This window comes from Leptosomus discolor, chromosome 17, assembly GCF_034619465.1.
Source record: "Leptosomus discolor isolate bLepDis1 chromosome 17, bLepDis1.hap2, whole genome shotgun sequence".
Taxonomy (NCBI): domain Eukaryota; kingdom Metazoa; phylum Chordata; class Aves; order Leptosomiformes; family Leptosomidae; genus Leptosomus; species Leptosomus discolor.
Window position 1 is genome coordinate 8,684,267 of NC_141407.1, and position 14,243 is coordinate 8,698,509.

The 14,243-nt window shown below is 41.3% G+C and overlaps 1 protein-coding gene across 1 annotated transcript in view; it reads right to left on the reverse strand.

Moving 5' to 3' along the window:
- Positions 1-1,277: 1,277 nt before the first annotated feature.
- Positions 1,278-14,243, reverse strand: part of PREX1 (phosphatidylinositol-3,4,5-trisphosphate dependent Rac exchange factor 1) — a 165,722-nt gene continuing 152,756 nt past the window's right edge. The window contains exons 29-40 of the mRNA XM_086474918.1: positions 13,966-14,056; positions 12,165-12,293; positions 11,453-11,494; positions 9,370-9,587; positions 8,190-8,289; positions 7,406-7,549; positions 6,663-6,777; positions 6,147-6,213; positions 5,227-5,414; positions 4,331-4,433; positions 3,715-3,782; positions 1,278-1,485 (exon numbers count right to left, since the gene is read on the reverse strand). Coding sequence (XP_086331044.1) covers positions 1,443-1,485; positions 3,715-3,782; positions 4,331-4,433; positions 5,227-5,414; positions 6,147-6,213; positions 6,663-6,777; positions 7,406-7,549; positions 8,190-8,289; positions 9,370-9,587; positions 11,453-11,494; positions 12,165-12,293; positions 13,966-14,056 — 1,308 coding nt within the window. The 3' untranslated portion in view covers positions 1,278-1,442. The remainder of the gene's footprint in view (positions 1,486-3,714; positions 3,783-4,330; positions 4,434-5,226; positions 5,415-6,146; positions 6,214-6,662; positions 6,778-7,405; positions 7,550-8,189; positions 8,290-9,369; positions 9,588-11,452; positions 11,495-12,164; positions 12,294-13,965; positions 14,057-14,243) is intronic.

Here is a 14,243-nt window from a genome sequence, read left to right on the forward strand (position 1 = left end):
AAAACCAAGCAACGTCACAAACAAAAACCCCAAACCTTTATTTTCTAGAATATGCATCACTGCAAAGCGCTTCTGATGTCCTAACTGCGAACGGTTTCAAACGAGGAGAAACAGAGGAAAGGGAAGGCTCCTACGCACCCTCCTCCTGCCACCTGCTACCGCTGAAACTCGTTAGGGATGGGTGGTCATGTTAAGGCACTCGCTCCAAAAGAACATTATTTCTGTCCTGAGACTGCTGACACGTTTCAGTTAGTTTCAGCCAGTAATTTGGAAAAAATTACTGTGCTTGGATAATACTGACAGAATGGAGAACAATTTTTCAAACAAGAAAAAATAAAGTACATTATATACATGATTCCTTTTTTCTTTTAACTTAAAAGCATCCCTAATACATCTTAATAATTGTATTAAAGACTACTTAAATATTGGAAGATTTTAAATAACGTAGATTTTTTTTCAGTAAACTGGGAGTAGCTGTGTAATTGCCAGCATATTGGTCCCATTTTAAACAATATAATTTTTATTTAAATCTTGTATATATAATAACATGATCGAAAACACATACTCCACTCCACATAAATAAGTATAGTTCTTCTGACCTGTTTTAAAAACTACATCTGTTCAAATAATCAGATTATAAGACTGTATTTTCCTTTGTAAAGTTTTCTCTAAAATCCTTCACTCCCCCTCTCTCCTCTTAAATAGCACTGTATTTCCAGACTGCGTAATGGGGCATTAGCAAAAAGAGTTAATCAAAAACCTGAAAGCTACAGTAAGTAAAATGAAGTAATGTTAAGAAGTATTATGGAATGTATACTCTGCAGCATAGAGAGATTGGTTCTCACTGGGCTGAAGTGGAAAATTACTCCAGAAGAAATTCTTTATGTTCATATTTGAATAAGCCATAGATTGTGCTATTCCTTGTTCAAAAGTGCAGGTCAGTTCATGAAAAAGTGGTGTTTATGAAGCTACTGCTCAAGGATGCTGACCAAACTTATGCTGGCAATTAAATGAATGCCAGATGCAGCACAGGGAGAGAGACACAACACTCTGGGTTTTCTTAACCGATCTATATCTTGAAGTCCACAACTTTTAGGTGGCAGCACAAACAAGTCACCAGTAAAACTGTGCCTTCTTGAAATACAATTGTCACTTTTCCAGGCATCTGGCAAATGGCAGTAACATCCACCTCTGCTCTGTGGTGTTTGTTTCAAGAATTTCTTCAAGAAGTCAAAGAAATACTAGAATCTCTGCCCGTGCAGCAGGAGTTCAAAGGCAGATTCGCGGTGCCTGGGCCCAGCAGGTTCCCTCCTACCGACGCAGCGCAGGATCTCTTCCTCTCTTCGCTCAGCACCACCAGGGTCTGTTGCCGTGGGTCCTCAGACAGGGCTGCTCATAACTGAACACTTAACGATGCTACAAGGTAGGTGCCTCTCGCACTTTTATAAATCCCCATCTGTAGGTGGCTGGCACAACCTGTAGAGTCTTTAGGGCAGAGGAAGAGTGTGGTATTAAATATCGTAAGGGTGCTAGCATAAAGTTACGGGCAGAGCATGTGAGGGTCAACTTCTGTGTCATTCATTCTGCAGCTTTAGAGGCAATTCAATATCAAGAATACCACTGGTTTTAATTAACAATTGCAAATTGTGAAGTGCCACTAGTGATCTACTAACTAAAGTATTTACAATCATTGTTTAAATACTTCTTGAGACTGTCCATCACTGCCTTTTAACTTTGGCCCAATTTGGGTCTTCAAACAGTCCCTTCTCTCTTTTCTGTTTCTTTTTTTTAAACCCAATTCATCATTTCTCCTGAACAAGGGAGTTCACTCCTCATACAGACTGGGACACCAGACAGATAAAAGAATATATTTGCTTGTTGACATGGTTGAACAAACTTTAAAATTAGTAATCAGGTTTTCAGAGACATTTTTTTAAATCACAAGATTAGCACATTGAGGTCAGTGGTTAAACCTAAGCGCATCTCGACCCTGTCATTCCTCAATGAGTCTCTGTGGTAGCTTTTTCTTGGCCTTTTCTACTTTACATTTGAATAAATGCAAGTCTTTTGTAACTTCTCTTCCAAGACTGCTACTGCAGAGTTTGACAAACCTCAATGCTAGGCAATATAATCCTGAGAACTGACATTAATTCACCAGATCTCCTTTTAACTTTGCTCAGTTTTATTTCACATCATAATAATGGAGCCCAGCAGGAACACGTGTATCTGAGCTTTATTGCCTTGAAATAATCAAAGTAAATAGTCCTGGAATTTGTCATTGCGATTTAGAGTGTATACGAAAGAAGAGAAATGCTTCATCTTATGATTTGTTTGTAAAGCTGTTTCGTTTAGAAAACAGCATGCTGTTATGGTCATAAAAATGGAACCAAAGCAATGTACGGCCGTTAACAAGGCAAAATAACCATGCTGCCAAATTGCTGAGGTGCGACGCTGGGGACATGGTACGGGAGCCAACATGGACTGTTACTTCATTCCTTTTTGAAACAGCAACTACAATCCAACAGAAGGATAAGGTTCTAAATGAGAGATACTGTTCTTTTTAAGGTCTCCGAGAAAATAAACTGAGGCCAGACTGTTACAGTAAAGCATCATCACAGCCTCTAAAATAATCTCCTGTAAACATTTTGAGGAGCAGATCGGGGGGAGGGGGGGAAGAGGTGGGGCTTGTTCAGACTAACTCAGAAGTCTTAATGGTTGAACACGACAATCAGTGTTTTAAGGAAGCCTTGACACTGAACTAGTATGTTCTCAGAGCTCAAGCACTAGGAAATACAGTCGCTCTATCTGAAGGGATGGCACAGACTTTACTGGATCTTTTCTGATGCCAATTCCTACACGTCAGAACTGCTTTGCCATCACCTAAAGAGTGCCATTAGCAAGAGCAGAATCCGAAGTTTCACTAGTATTTGTACAGACTGATTCCATGTACATTCTCACCTAAATCATGACGATTTGTTACTACTATTGTGGGAAAATGCTGTGTTACAGTTTACTAAAGAATATTTGTCTCTGTCTCTGACATATGAAATTGGAGGAAATTGACCAGATAGAGATACTTTTCTTAAAAATAAAGGTATTCTTATTCCCTAGAAAGAGACCATGAACATCTCTAGCTCCCGTTAGGTGCAGTAGGATTTGCAAATGTACGGTGCTTCCCAAAGTTGTCTTTGGACAAAACCACATATAACCCCAGGCAACCGATCCTCCTTAGAGCTGCGTTACTGTGCGGTCACCCTCACTTGAAGCACTTGCTCTTAGCCCTGCTCTGCCATAACTGAACAGCCAAGCTCTTACAAGCACACAACAGTAGTAGCCTACCAATTATCTTTGCGTATCGGGAGTTGGATTTGCCACTCAGGAATTTTTCTTTCAAAGCATTCCACAGATGGCTGTCAATCACTAGCTGTGCCAACTCACAGCAACAGTCCGAAAAAGACCCTTCTGTCTGATCAGTTATGTTTTATTCAGAAAATGCAGAAACCTTTGAAGTTAACGATCTGCAAATTGTAAGCAGCAAAGCTGATGAATCGAGAGTGCACTTAGTTTAGTACAGCGAGAACAAACAACAGGAAGTTTCTCTTCCCCCCCCACTACTGCTACTAAGGAGATCTTTGGTTATACCAGGAACTCCACAACTGTCAGAGAAACATAAAACCAGCACTCAGATAAAATGTATAATACATAATAACCTACCGAGGTGCACACTGTGGCATTTGGTCCATCACTTTCAGATTCTTGGCAGAGATTTCAACCCTTGGTCCCTAAGGAAACAGAATTTATGGTACTGACAGTATCGATAAAGCATCTGATCCCTAGGGGAAAATATTATAATGGGAGTATGGTTTCTATTTGAGAATCCATTAACTACTTTTAGAAGATTTGGAGTCCATTGGGTGGATATATTAGTCATCTGTGTTTACTTAAAAGATGGAATCCGTCCGAAAGCACTTTACAAGCACTGCTGTCTAGCACTAGAGAATTTCTACTATTTAACACTGTGATTGAGACTTGATTTTTTTTTAATATACAGAAATTGTCTTAAATATACTGAATAGTCTCTAATTTCTAGCCATCAAGGCACACACTTTAAATTATGTACACCAAGGCACATATTTTAATTGCTGTACATGCAAAAGTTAATTTGTTCCTGTCAAATACATGTGTAGCCATTCAAACGTTCACAGAAGTTGGCTATACGGGTTTGTAGTGCACAAAATACAGTGCCACAGCGAAATAAACTGGTGTTTGTACAATGATGTCACTGGAATGAAAATGGTGGCACGCAGCAGACGCACACCCAGATACTTACTTGCTTTCGCATGATGTCTGTAGCTTGCATGATACACTTGGGCAAAAGGCCGTGACTTCGAGCCAGTATGGCCGCTTGCTCCAGGGACACACTCAACGTACTTCTGAGCATGGGAACAAGAGGTATTAAATCACAGCTCAGATTTAAAAGCACATATGTAGGTACGAACAGGACACTTAGCTGTTAAGTGCAACTTCTGTTAGCTGGCGTTCTTATAGTTACTTTTTTAGTTTGTTTTTTGACTTACAAAATTATAAAGTTAGCTCAGTCCCGCATTTCCAGTCTCGTTACACCTAGGTACTGCAATCGTTTGAGTCTCCAGCATCACAGCTTGGCAGGGCTTGGGAGGGCCCGCTGGAGCTCACCTAGTCCAATGCCCTGCTGAAGCGGGGTCACCAGAGCAGCTCGCACAGGATTGTGTCCAGGCGGGTCGTTACAACAAGGCTTACGTTTCTCTGCTCTTCTGCGTCAACTCACATAAAGTTACTCACAAATTAATCTTTTCTTTACTCGATGCTTTTGGGACACTGGAAGAACACTGGTATGTTTAGAATAAATGCTTCCACACACCACAATTCTAAAGCTATTTTTGAGAAACTTCCTACATCTTCAGTGTGTGCCTAAAGACAGAGTTATATGCAATGAGATCACTCAGCTGCACTGGATGATGCACTAACACATAATAAAGCTTGTGTGACAATACTAATTATTAACGAAAGTATTAAAATGCACAACCTCCCCTAAAATAAAGATGGCAGTAGATATAGGCCCTTATTATATTCCCTTAACAATCTACCTTCCTATTGCTTTGAACAGAATCAAATATATTGTTCAAATCTCTAGAAAGGACAAAAGTTCTCATCACACCAGTGACATGTAGCTTTCTTCAATCTCACCTCTGCATCCCAGTGCCGCACATAGTAATCTGACAGGCTCCAAGTCGGTAACAGAGCTCAGAGGATATAGGTAGCAGGCCAGCTCCAGAGGTGTGACTGCTAGAATAGCCTGACTGCGTGGGTTTTGTATTAATGAAAGACTTCATCAGCCTGCAAAGCTCATCCATTGCATTAATGGGGCGAATAAGCTAAACAAAGCAATTAAAAAAAAAAAATCAGTAGCATACTTACACCGTCAGTTATAAAGACATTTACAATTCCTTATCCTATGTCTAAGCACAATAATCTACACGGGGTAACTGCCACACAGTAACATCTATTTAGAATATATATGAGCTTTGGAAGTGGAAAAATACAATTACTTAGGTTTGGGGCAATTTTTTGCAATTACCACAAACCACATAGATTGTTGACAATATGTGTATTGCAGTCACAAAGACAGTCTCTGATTTTGTCTTCCCTGTGGTAGTATTTAATGCCTTATGGTCACGTGTGTCACCTGCCCCAGTCAGACAGAGTGCCTTTACATGAGATACTGGGAAGTACTATTTTCCTATTGTTTTCTTCTATAACAACTTGTAAATTGAATGTTTGTTCATTTTCATGTATCTGTGAGAGAGGAAAATGAATTCATTCTGTGTAACATCAGACACTGTATTTAACAGAGGCAGTCAGAGTGATATGGAGTCTTAGTGCCTAAGCTAAGGGGTTCTTGTCAACCCCAGTTCTCCACATTTTCTTCTAAACAAAAGAACTGTAGCCAAGCTTCAGAGAAATTCAGATCATTTCTTTAGGGTAGGGAACATTTTTTACATGATGCATGGTCTGCCATATGGGTACCCCACGACTGGGATTTTACAGCTGTAGAAATAATACTTTTATGAGAGAATTTATTGTAGAAACAAACACAATAGCAATACCTGGTCAATTTTCACTGCAGTAGTATTGGAATCAGTGGGCAAGTTCGATCTCTCTAGGTAAAATGTCCTGCAAAAAGGTCAGCAAGGACTACGTCAGTGGGTGTGTCTCATTTCAAGCACATATATGTATGCTATCCTGTATAAAACATCTGAGAAGGCTATGCTAAAAATCTTGTAATTCAAGATCTGCTTTCTTATTGAAGCATTTTGATTGCAGCAATTCACCGAGTTTGTACCAAAATATTCCAACCTCCCTTTTTTTTTGGTGTAATTTTATCTCTGCAGAAAATTCTGAAGTCAGATTAGATGGAATTTCATCCTGTACAGTGCGCTATTCAGAACAAGCTTAACTGTGGGAAGAAAATTAACAGATTTCCCACACAACGAGGATTTCCAAAAATCATATTTGTACAAGAAACTATCAGGAACGGCATCTCTTTTTCATTAAATTTGAAGGGACTTCGCAAGGCGCGCGCTTTTCAATGTCTTTTAAGGCAAAGGAGAAGCATAAAATACCTGAGTTTACGGTAGTATTGCTGCACTTTTTCAAGTGAAATACCATTAATTTGCTGTGGGAGTTCTTCTGGAGATGAGCCAGCTGCTTGTGATTGTCCCTCCATACTCTCCAGAGCTGAGGAAGAAAACATTTTACTAAACCTATGTTATTAGTTTTCTTTTTATTCATTTATTTATTTTTCTCTATATCATCTCAATGCTCAGCAAATGACTGTTGGATCATGTCAAGGCTGATTCTGTTACTGCATAAATTTAATGCATTTCCCAGTGTGGGCATACAGTGGCAGTAACCTAAAGGAGAGCTCCACAGGAAGCAGGTCTATCTAACAGTAATTACACCCATCAATCTCCCACTGAAGGAAAAGTCCTGCATGGTAAGTCAGTCCATTTCCAGCCCAGATGATTCTGTCACGGTGTACGTTTTTAAAACTTCTCTGTAGCCTGGGAACATCTCCCGATACCATACGAGGATCAGATTGTCCATGTAGTCCAATCTAATGTTTCTATGGTCTTTACAGGAAGGCACAAAAAGAGCCCCAAACGCGCATATCTTCTTCTCATGCCTGCGGCTTGTTCTAAAATCTAGCACTCCCCAGGTCTTCCTAGGATAGAAACATCTGCTGCTTAAATACGTCTATAGTTCTCAGCTGCATTATGTTAAGAGCTTCATGGCCATTCTTTATTTTGAATCTTTCAACACCATTTGTTAGCTTATTTTTCACAAGAAAGCTTTTTATAGACACCTTTTGTAAAGAGCACCGTGTGCAGTTTCAAGCTTCCCCCATTCTGAAACCGAGAAGGCAGTTTGGAGAAGTAGTAGCTGTCAAGATAAAAGATAACCTTCAAGGCCTGACGACTTCCTTCGATGTGGTAGAAGACGTGAGTATCTGGAGAAATAAAGATAAAACACTTGCTGATTTACCACAGCAGGAGAAATGCGAAACCATTGCTATCTGAGTTTGTTAGATTATCTAATGACATTTTGTATCTCCACCATTAGATGGACATGAGAGAACCTTTACTGAGAGAATGCAGGCTCTGAAATTTTATACTTTAAAAGATCCGCAGTTAGCATGCCCTAGCATGATGTTCGATGCTAACACAATAAACATGGTTAATAATTAAAATCCCATCTTGTTTCATGGCATCTCGTTGTCAGTAAACATGGAGAGAGATCTGCCAGCGTGGGACACAGAAGAGCTGGGGAGGGACAGTCCTTCTGCCTTAGGTGACGTGGTGAATTACCAACATCTGTCAGGAACTGCTCGGCACCTGTCATACCTCCCTGTGAGCGAAAGCACACAGGTAAGGTACGCTGGCACAGACCACAGAGCATGCCGCCGGCCCCCCGCGATGTCAGTCCTGCTCTTCATGCTGTGTGTTTGCAGTGCAAGCTGGGGGAATGCAACAGGACTTCAGAGAAGCTGCTCACTGCTCTCCAGGTCTATCAGATTTATAATCACAGAGGATATTAATCCATGAAACAAACCAGAAAGAGCGAGATTCAGAGACACAGAGAACACTCACTTGCTACAAGACTTTCATCCAGCTGCTTGAAATAGAAGGCAACTTTGTCCAGTTCAGTCAGAGTGACCTGGATGTCTTCCAGCATGGTACGCTCCTCTTTCTGTAGAGCAAAGAAACAGAGCTAAATAGGTTATAATCTGCCAGAAAGAGATCAGTGGCAGGAAGGTATAGCTGTTATGGGCATGCTTTGGTTCAGGAAACCTAGAGCAGAATGTGGAGCTTTCCATTAACTCCATCCCAGCCAGGTAATTACTAATGGCTCTCTGTGATACAAGTTTAGCTACCCCTTGCTTAGCCGTCACTTGTGATCCACAGAGAGCAGAGAGGTTTAAGAACTGATTAAGTCTGAAGGGACCTCTTTCTCCAAACTTTATAGCTACAAATGTGAAGCACAGTCTATCAGTCACTGCAAAATAAATGTCCACACATTCCATGCAATCTAAAGAAACAGCAGTTACATACACATACAGTTTGCATTTTATTTTTAAAAAACCCCAAAAAACCATAATGCCACACTCAATCTACAACGTTTACAAAATCCAAAAAAAGCTGCTTCTCTAGTGTCAGTTACTTGTCTTTTTTTATGCTCCTTTTTTTCTTAACATTTTTACTGTTACAATAGCTTATCTACCCTAGCTATGACTTATCTGTTCTTTAGGCGTGGATGAACTATGCAACACCAGCTCCTTCCTCCTTAGACACGGGGTCTCAAACACCAGCGCCATGGAAGTGACAGAGAGACTGCAGTCTATCTATTCTATAGAAGTGTCCAGTGCATGAACAAAAGCCTAGATTTTCCCTCTGTCCGAACTTGAAATACTCAGAACTTTTTCACCTATTTGTTGAAATGTGTGTATTCACCAGAAGATGGCAGGCCACACATGCGTCACCAGCAACTGAGCGGTAAAGCCTCCCTAAACGCAGCATTACTTCAAATACGAAGGCAGACAGATTCCTACAGTGTTCTAGTGTGACAGTGGGTCCAGTATTTGTGAGGAGATGAAAATGATGGGACATGAATATTGGCCCATGGTTGTCAGCAGCGGGAATCTCCAGAGGTTCCTGTAGCGAGAGTCTAAACATGCTGCTGGAATGAAGGGCTCTGGCCATGCTGCAAGTGGCAGAGCAGCACACAGGCAAGTGTGAGCAGACCCAAGGGTACCACAACTCTTCATCTTACCACAGTGGGGGAGAGAAGAGACTGGTAGTTTAGTAAAACACCAGTGGCTGCTATCTGTTCCAGCCATTTTCTGCTGGCGTCTCTGCTGCTCTCTTCGTATTCCCCATTGTTGTTGTATCGATAGTTGAGAGCAGCGAGCAACTGCTCTGAAAAGGTGCAAATAGCAGCCACAAGAGACTGACAGAAGATGGAATCACGTCTCAGCTGTAGCTCAGTATCTGCCAGAGAAGGGGAGAGAAGCACAAAGAAGTCATGAGTATGCTTGTCTTTAATCTCACTGCCAAAGCAGCAGTTTGCATGTGTGTGTGCGTGCATGACATTTGGCTTCTGCTGTAGCTTTGCACAGACTTAACAGATAACCTCCTCTTGCTGTGTGACCTGGGCGGACAGATAAAGACGGCATAGCTGGAGCACACGCATGTTTGAAAATTTTCTGGTTCACTTGACTGTTTATTACTACCTCTGCCATCTGCATGCTCGTTCTTCTGGCTGGGAAGAGCTGTAACTCCTTAGTGCCATATCTGGACTGATTCCCTTCTTTTTATGCCCACAGGAGCAAGAGAATTCTTGAAAGAAGGTCTCTGCCATTACTCCTCTCCTGGGCTATTACAGATTCATCTTCCGCGCCCCCCCCCCCCCCCCCCCCCCCGTATTTTGTGGCCTTCCCATATGCTTAATGCATTAACTGGCTCTGCCCATACGGTACCAACTGGTTTATGTTTCCTGGGAGAATTTCCCCTGTGTTAACTTTGCTTCCAGTCCGCCTGCCAGGCGGCCCCATGCTGGTCAAATCAACCTCGTCACACTTAAGGGGATTGCAGGCCAAAGAGGCACATGAATAAGTGAAGAGCTACTTCCCAGGCACCCTGGGCTCCTCCAGCAGGCACTGCTGTACAGCAGTCTCTCATTGTGAAGGCAGTATTCCCTAGAGAAAGAAGCTGAAGACATCACCCGGAGGCTTTGAAGATCTGGATTATTTTTATAAAGCACTGAACACAATAGACCAACTAATACACTCCAGGCCCTGGGCCATATTCTCAACTTAAGGACAACCAATCCTTCAAGCAGTACCCCTCTGTACCGCTGGAAGTGAGGCAAAGAGAGCTGAGGACTGCCTGAAGGCAAGGGAATCCCTGATGCAATAAAGCTGCCACAGCCAGTTCAGTGCCATCTGCTCCATTCTTTCCAGAGGGTGTTCATGGAAATGCTGCAGGAGATGGGGCCCAGGTAGAGACCTGGGGAGTCATACACACTATGAGCAAAAACAGCCTTTGTGGACACCAGACTGATGCCACAGGCTGGTTTGCACAGACTCAGGGACCAGAAGCTGAGAGCTGACTTAGGGCCATACAAATCTCTCATTTTCTTTCTATGAAGACTTGAGAATCAAGTCTGGCACAGTGAAATAACGACAGCCTATTCCAGTTCTTTATTACCTCATTTTCAAACAAAAGTACACAAAGTAGGTGTTTCAATTACAAAAAGACTGCACATTCACTCCTGGGAAAGGCTTGTCCCTTGATCTGTGAGCACAGTGTTTTGGGAACAGATTAATGATGTCCACAGGGTATTTTGGTGCTGCCTGCACATTTAGGTTCTTCGTCTGCTCCTGGCTATAATTTCAGTATACATGATCCTAACTCCTAACACGCCTGCTCTGTTTGGAAAGATGACAGAGTCCATGGTCTCACAGAAAGTTGTGCAATAGGTCTCATTTTTGCTGCATGTTCTCACCAGAGCAGGAAACAGTAAAGGCCATCTGGGAAGGAGAATTGTACAAAGGAAAAAATGAAGACAGTAAAAAGAAAAACAGTGCTTGTGAAACATCAGCGACCAGCCAGGTAACACAAGCAGCCTTCAATGAATTGAAATAATATAAACTGAAGAACAGATGTCAGATGCGTGGGAAGGTTGCCCTAGATGCAGAGCATGCGAAATGTTGGCATAAAATGCCAGGGAAAAATATAAATGCTAAGGAAAAACCTAACATCCTGATGTATGCACATGCACGCACACAGAAACTGTAAGTGTTAGGGACATCTGTATATATGATGTTGTTTTGCAACAAATCAAAACCCCTTACCTGTGCATTTTAACAAGGCCAAAAGCAGCTGATTCTTCCCATCTAAAACAGTGAAGAAAAGGAATGCTCTAGTCAACATGACAGCAAGGCAGATTTGTTGCATTTGGCTAACAGTCTCCTCATTCCCCACAATCCCTGGCCCCTGCATGGCCATTTCTATTTACTCTAGTAGTCCTTATTCACACAGACTGAAAAAGAAACAAGGTGTAAAAAATTTTACAGGCTAAATTTTCTGTTAATTTCCATGAATTACTGGAAACAAATTGCACACGTAGATTAATCCCTAAGGAGGTGATTTCTGTCCAGTGCTTTGCACTGGGCTGTAAGCATCAGATTCAGCTTCTGTTCCAGTTCAACCAGATTGCAATGGTTTAGGATGTTATAGTATTGGATTAGCATTTATTTAATTTTGGAATATACCAAGCACCTTTCTCATCATTTTCTAAAAGGATTAAAAAAAGCACAGGGAAATAGATCAGTCTGATATGATTCTATCTGAACGAGCTGATGAAATAAAATATGGGAGAGAAAGTTCTTTGGGATTGCTGCACAGGTGGGATTTTACCATACAGCACTGGGACTCTGCACACAATAAGCTGGTTTAGCTGTTCTTCTCTACAGCCTGTACAGCCTTGGTAAATGATAAAATGAACTGCTAGACTTGAGAAGATCAAGATCTTTTCTCCTTAAAGCCTTTTCCTTATTTACAGACCTTCCACATGTTTTTGTATGATTTCAACAAGGTTCTTGATGCGCAATGGAAGGTTCCATGGATCTTCTTGAATGCTGGCTTGAATATTATTCCGGCACCTAACTGTGGTTTCTTCCTTCTGTTTAAATTCTAGAAAAAATGGAGTTTGTTAACCATTACAGAAATGCTACATAGCTCAGAGTGGCTCTCTGTATATATGTATGTATATAATGTGTATACAGATGAAAGCAGAGACAGTATCAATAGCAACAGCTGTGAATGAAAAAGGTTCTTAAATAGATCTAATATGGAAGGAAAAAAAGACTATTCCTGATCAGCAGTCTCCCGGCACTGTTTTCAGGGTCGTGGGCCAAGAGTTACGTACATGGGTGACACGCACAGTGAAGGGCGCACTGCACTACTCACACAGCACAGAATTCCCTTCTGTTTTCTCTGCCTTTAATAATTGGCAGGCAGCTCTATCGGGTAGATCTAGAGTCCCTGGCTGTGCAGAATCAGATCAACTTTTTGGCTGCAGTGGCACATCCCATAATACTGACGAGATGTTACAAAATATCCTGCTTTCTTTCACCTGATGGAAAGTAATTATTTAATTACAGAGTAGAAGATTTATTCTCCATGACTTAGCTATGTAGCTGGGCCAAATACCCATTGTTGGTGAAAAAATGCTTAAGCAGACAGAGAAACACAGAAAAACTCTGCCAAGTAACTGCTCCTGAGCAGCAAGGGGAGAGCATTGACGTTTACATCCACCACTGGAAGGTGCCTATGGCAGCTACTAAACTGACACTGTGGTCCAGGATTCCAGATGAACATAAGCAGGGCTTGTGTGTTCCTAGTGATGAATGTGGGATCTTCAGTTAACTAAGACTCCCTCAGTGCAATTTTCATAGTTTTAATAAATGAGACTCTGTTTAAGCAAAATAAAATAAAATCAGTGAACACAGAGTGTCTGTTATTTCTTCATTTCATTAAACAGTGCATGGAAAGACTAACAGATATTCTACATAAATGTGACTGTGTTTGTAGAGATGAGTTCACGTAACAGAACTTCATAGGAGTTATTTCTGGAGTCAGGAAAAAAAAAAAAGGCAGAAAAAGCACTCTTCTAGAGTTTGCCACTGGAACTTAAAAATGGAGCTTGTCAAAGACTGCAGTGCGACAGCAGCACCTGAGGTATAGTAGGAACAGTAGGAAACATTTCAGATTTCAAGTGGGAAAGGAAATGCAGCAAATGTTCAGGAAATAAAGTCCTATGTATTTCAGTGAGAGAAGAAACCACATCCTGGGCCCCAAAACCATTAAGACCAAAGTCTCATCATGCTCCCTAAGGAAAAAAAAACACGGTATCGTTTGTTTGCTCTCTATGGGAATCGGTTTTCAAAATAAGTGTCATGTGAGGATGAGTTTACTCTGGCAGTTAACCATCTGAAGAAAAGCAGAGTAAGTCATTAAGCAAACTCAGGCAGAACCTCAGACCTACCGTGGCCAGCCCCTCATCAGCTACTCTGAGTGCTCATTTACCTCTATCTGACCTACCTCTACTTTGTACCTTTTAAGATACATATCTGTGTTCACATCAAAGGACAGATCTGGAGACTTGTGAAAGAGCCGGGAGGATTCAGCAGCATATAGAGAAGTGTGCTGTGTGTTTCAGAAGGAATTCATATGAAAATGACCCGGTACCTGCCATTAACATATGACTGGGTGGACTGCATAGTTAAGTGCCTCTGTGTGGCCATATAGCATATGTGTATCGTTGCAAATCATTTTATTAAATATAACCAACCTTTTTCTTTACCTTGCAAACTGTGGTCCATTGGAAAGTGCTTGGTTTCTTCAAAGGCCTTAGTTATTACTGGTCCTTTTAGAAGTGCATTGATTGCATCAACCTGCAATTGGAACGTTTCAATCCGCGTTAGTAAGATTTACAGAAGAAAATCTGAACAGAACTGTTGTGCAAAAATGCAAAAGCTATTGCACTATACGTATTTTTGACTGATTTTTTGACAAATAGCGTTAACACTTTCTAACCATGAACTGGCCTCAAGAGCCTCACACTGAACACAGCATTTTGCA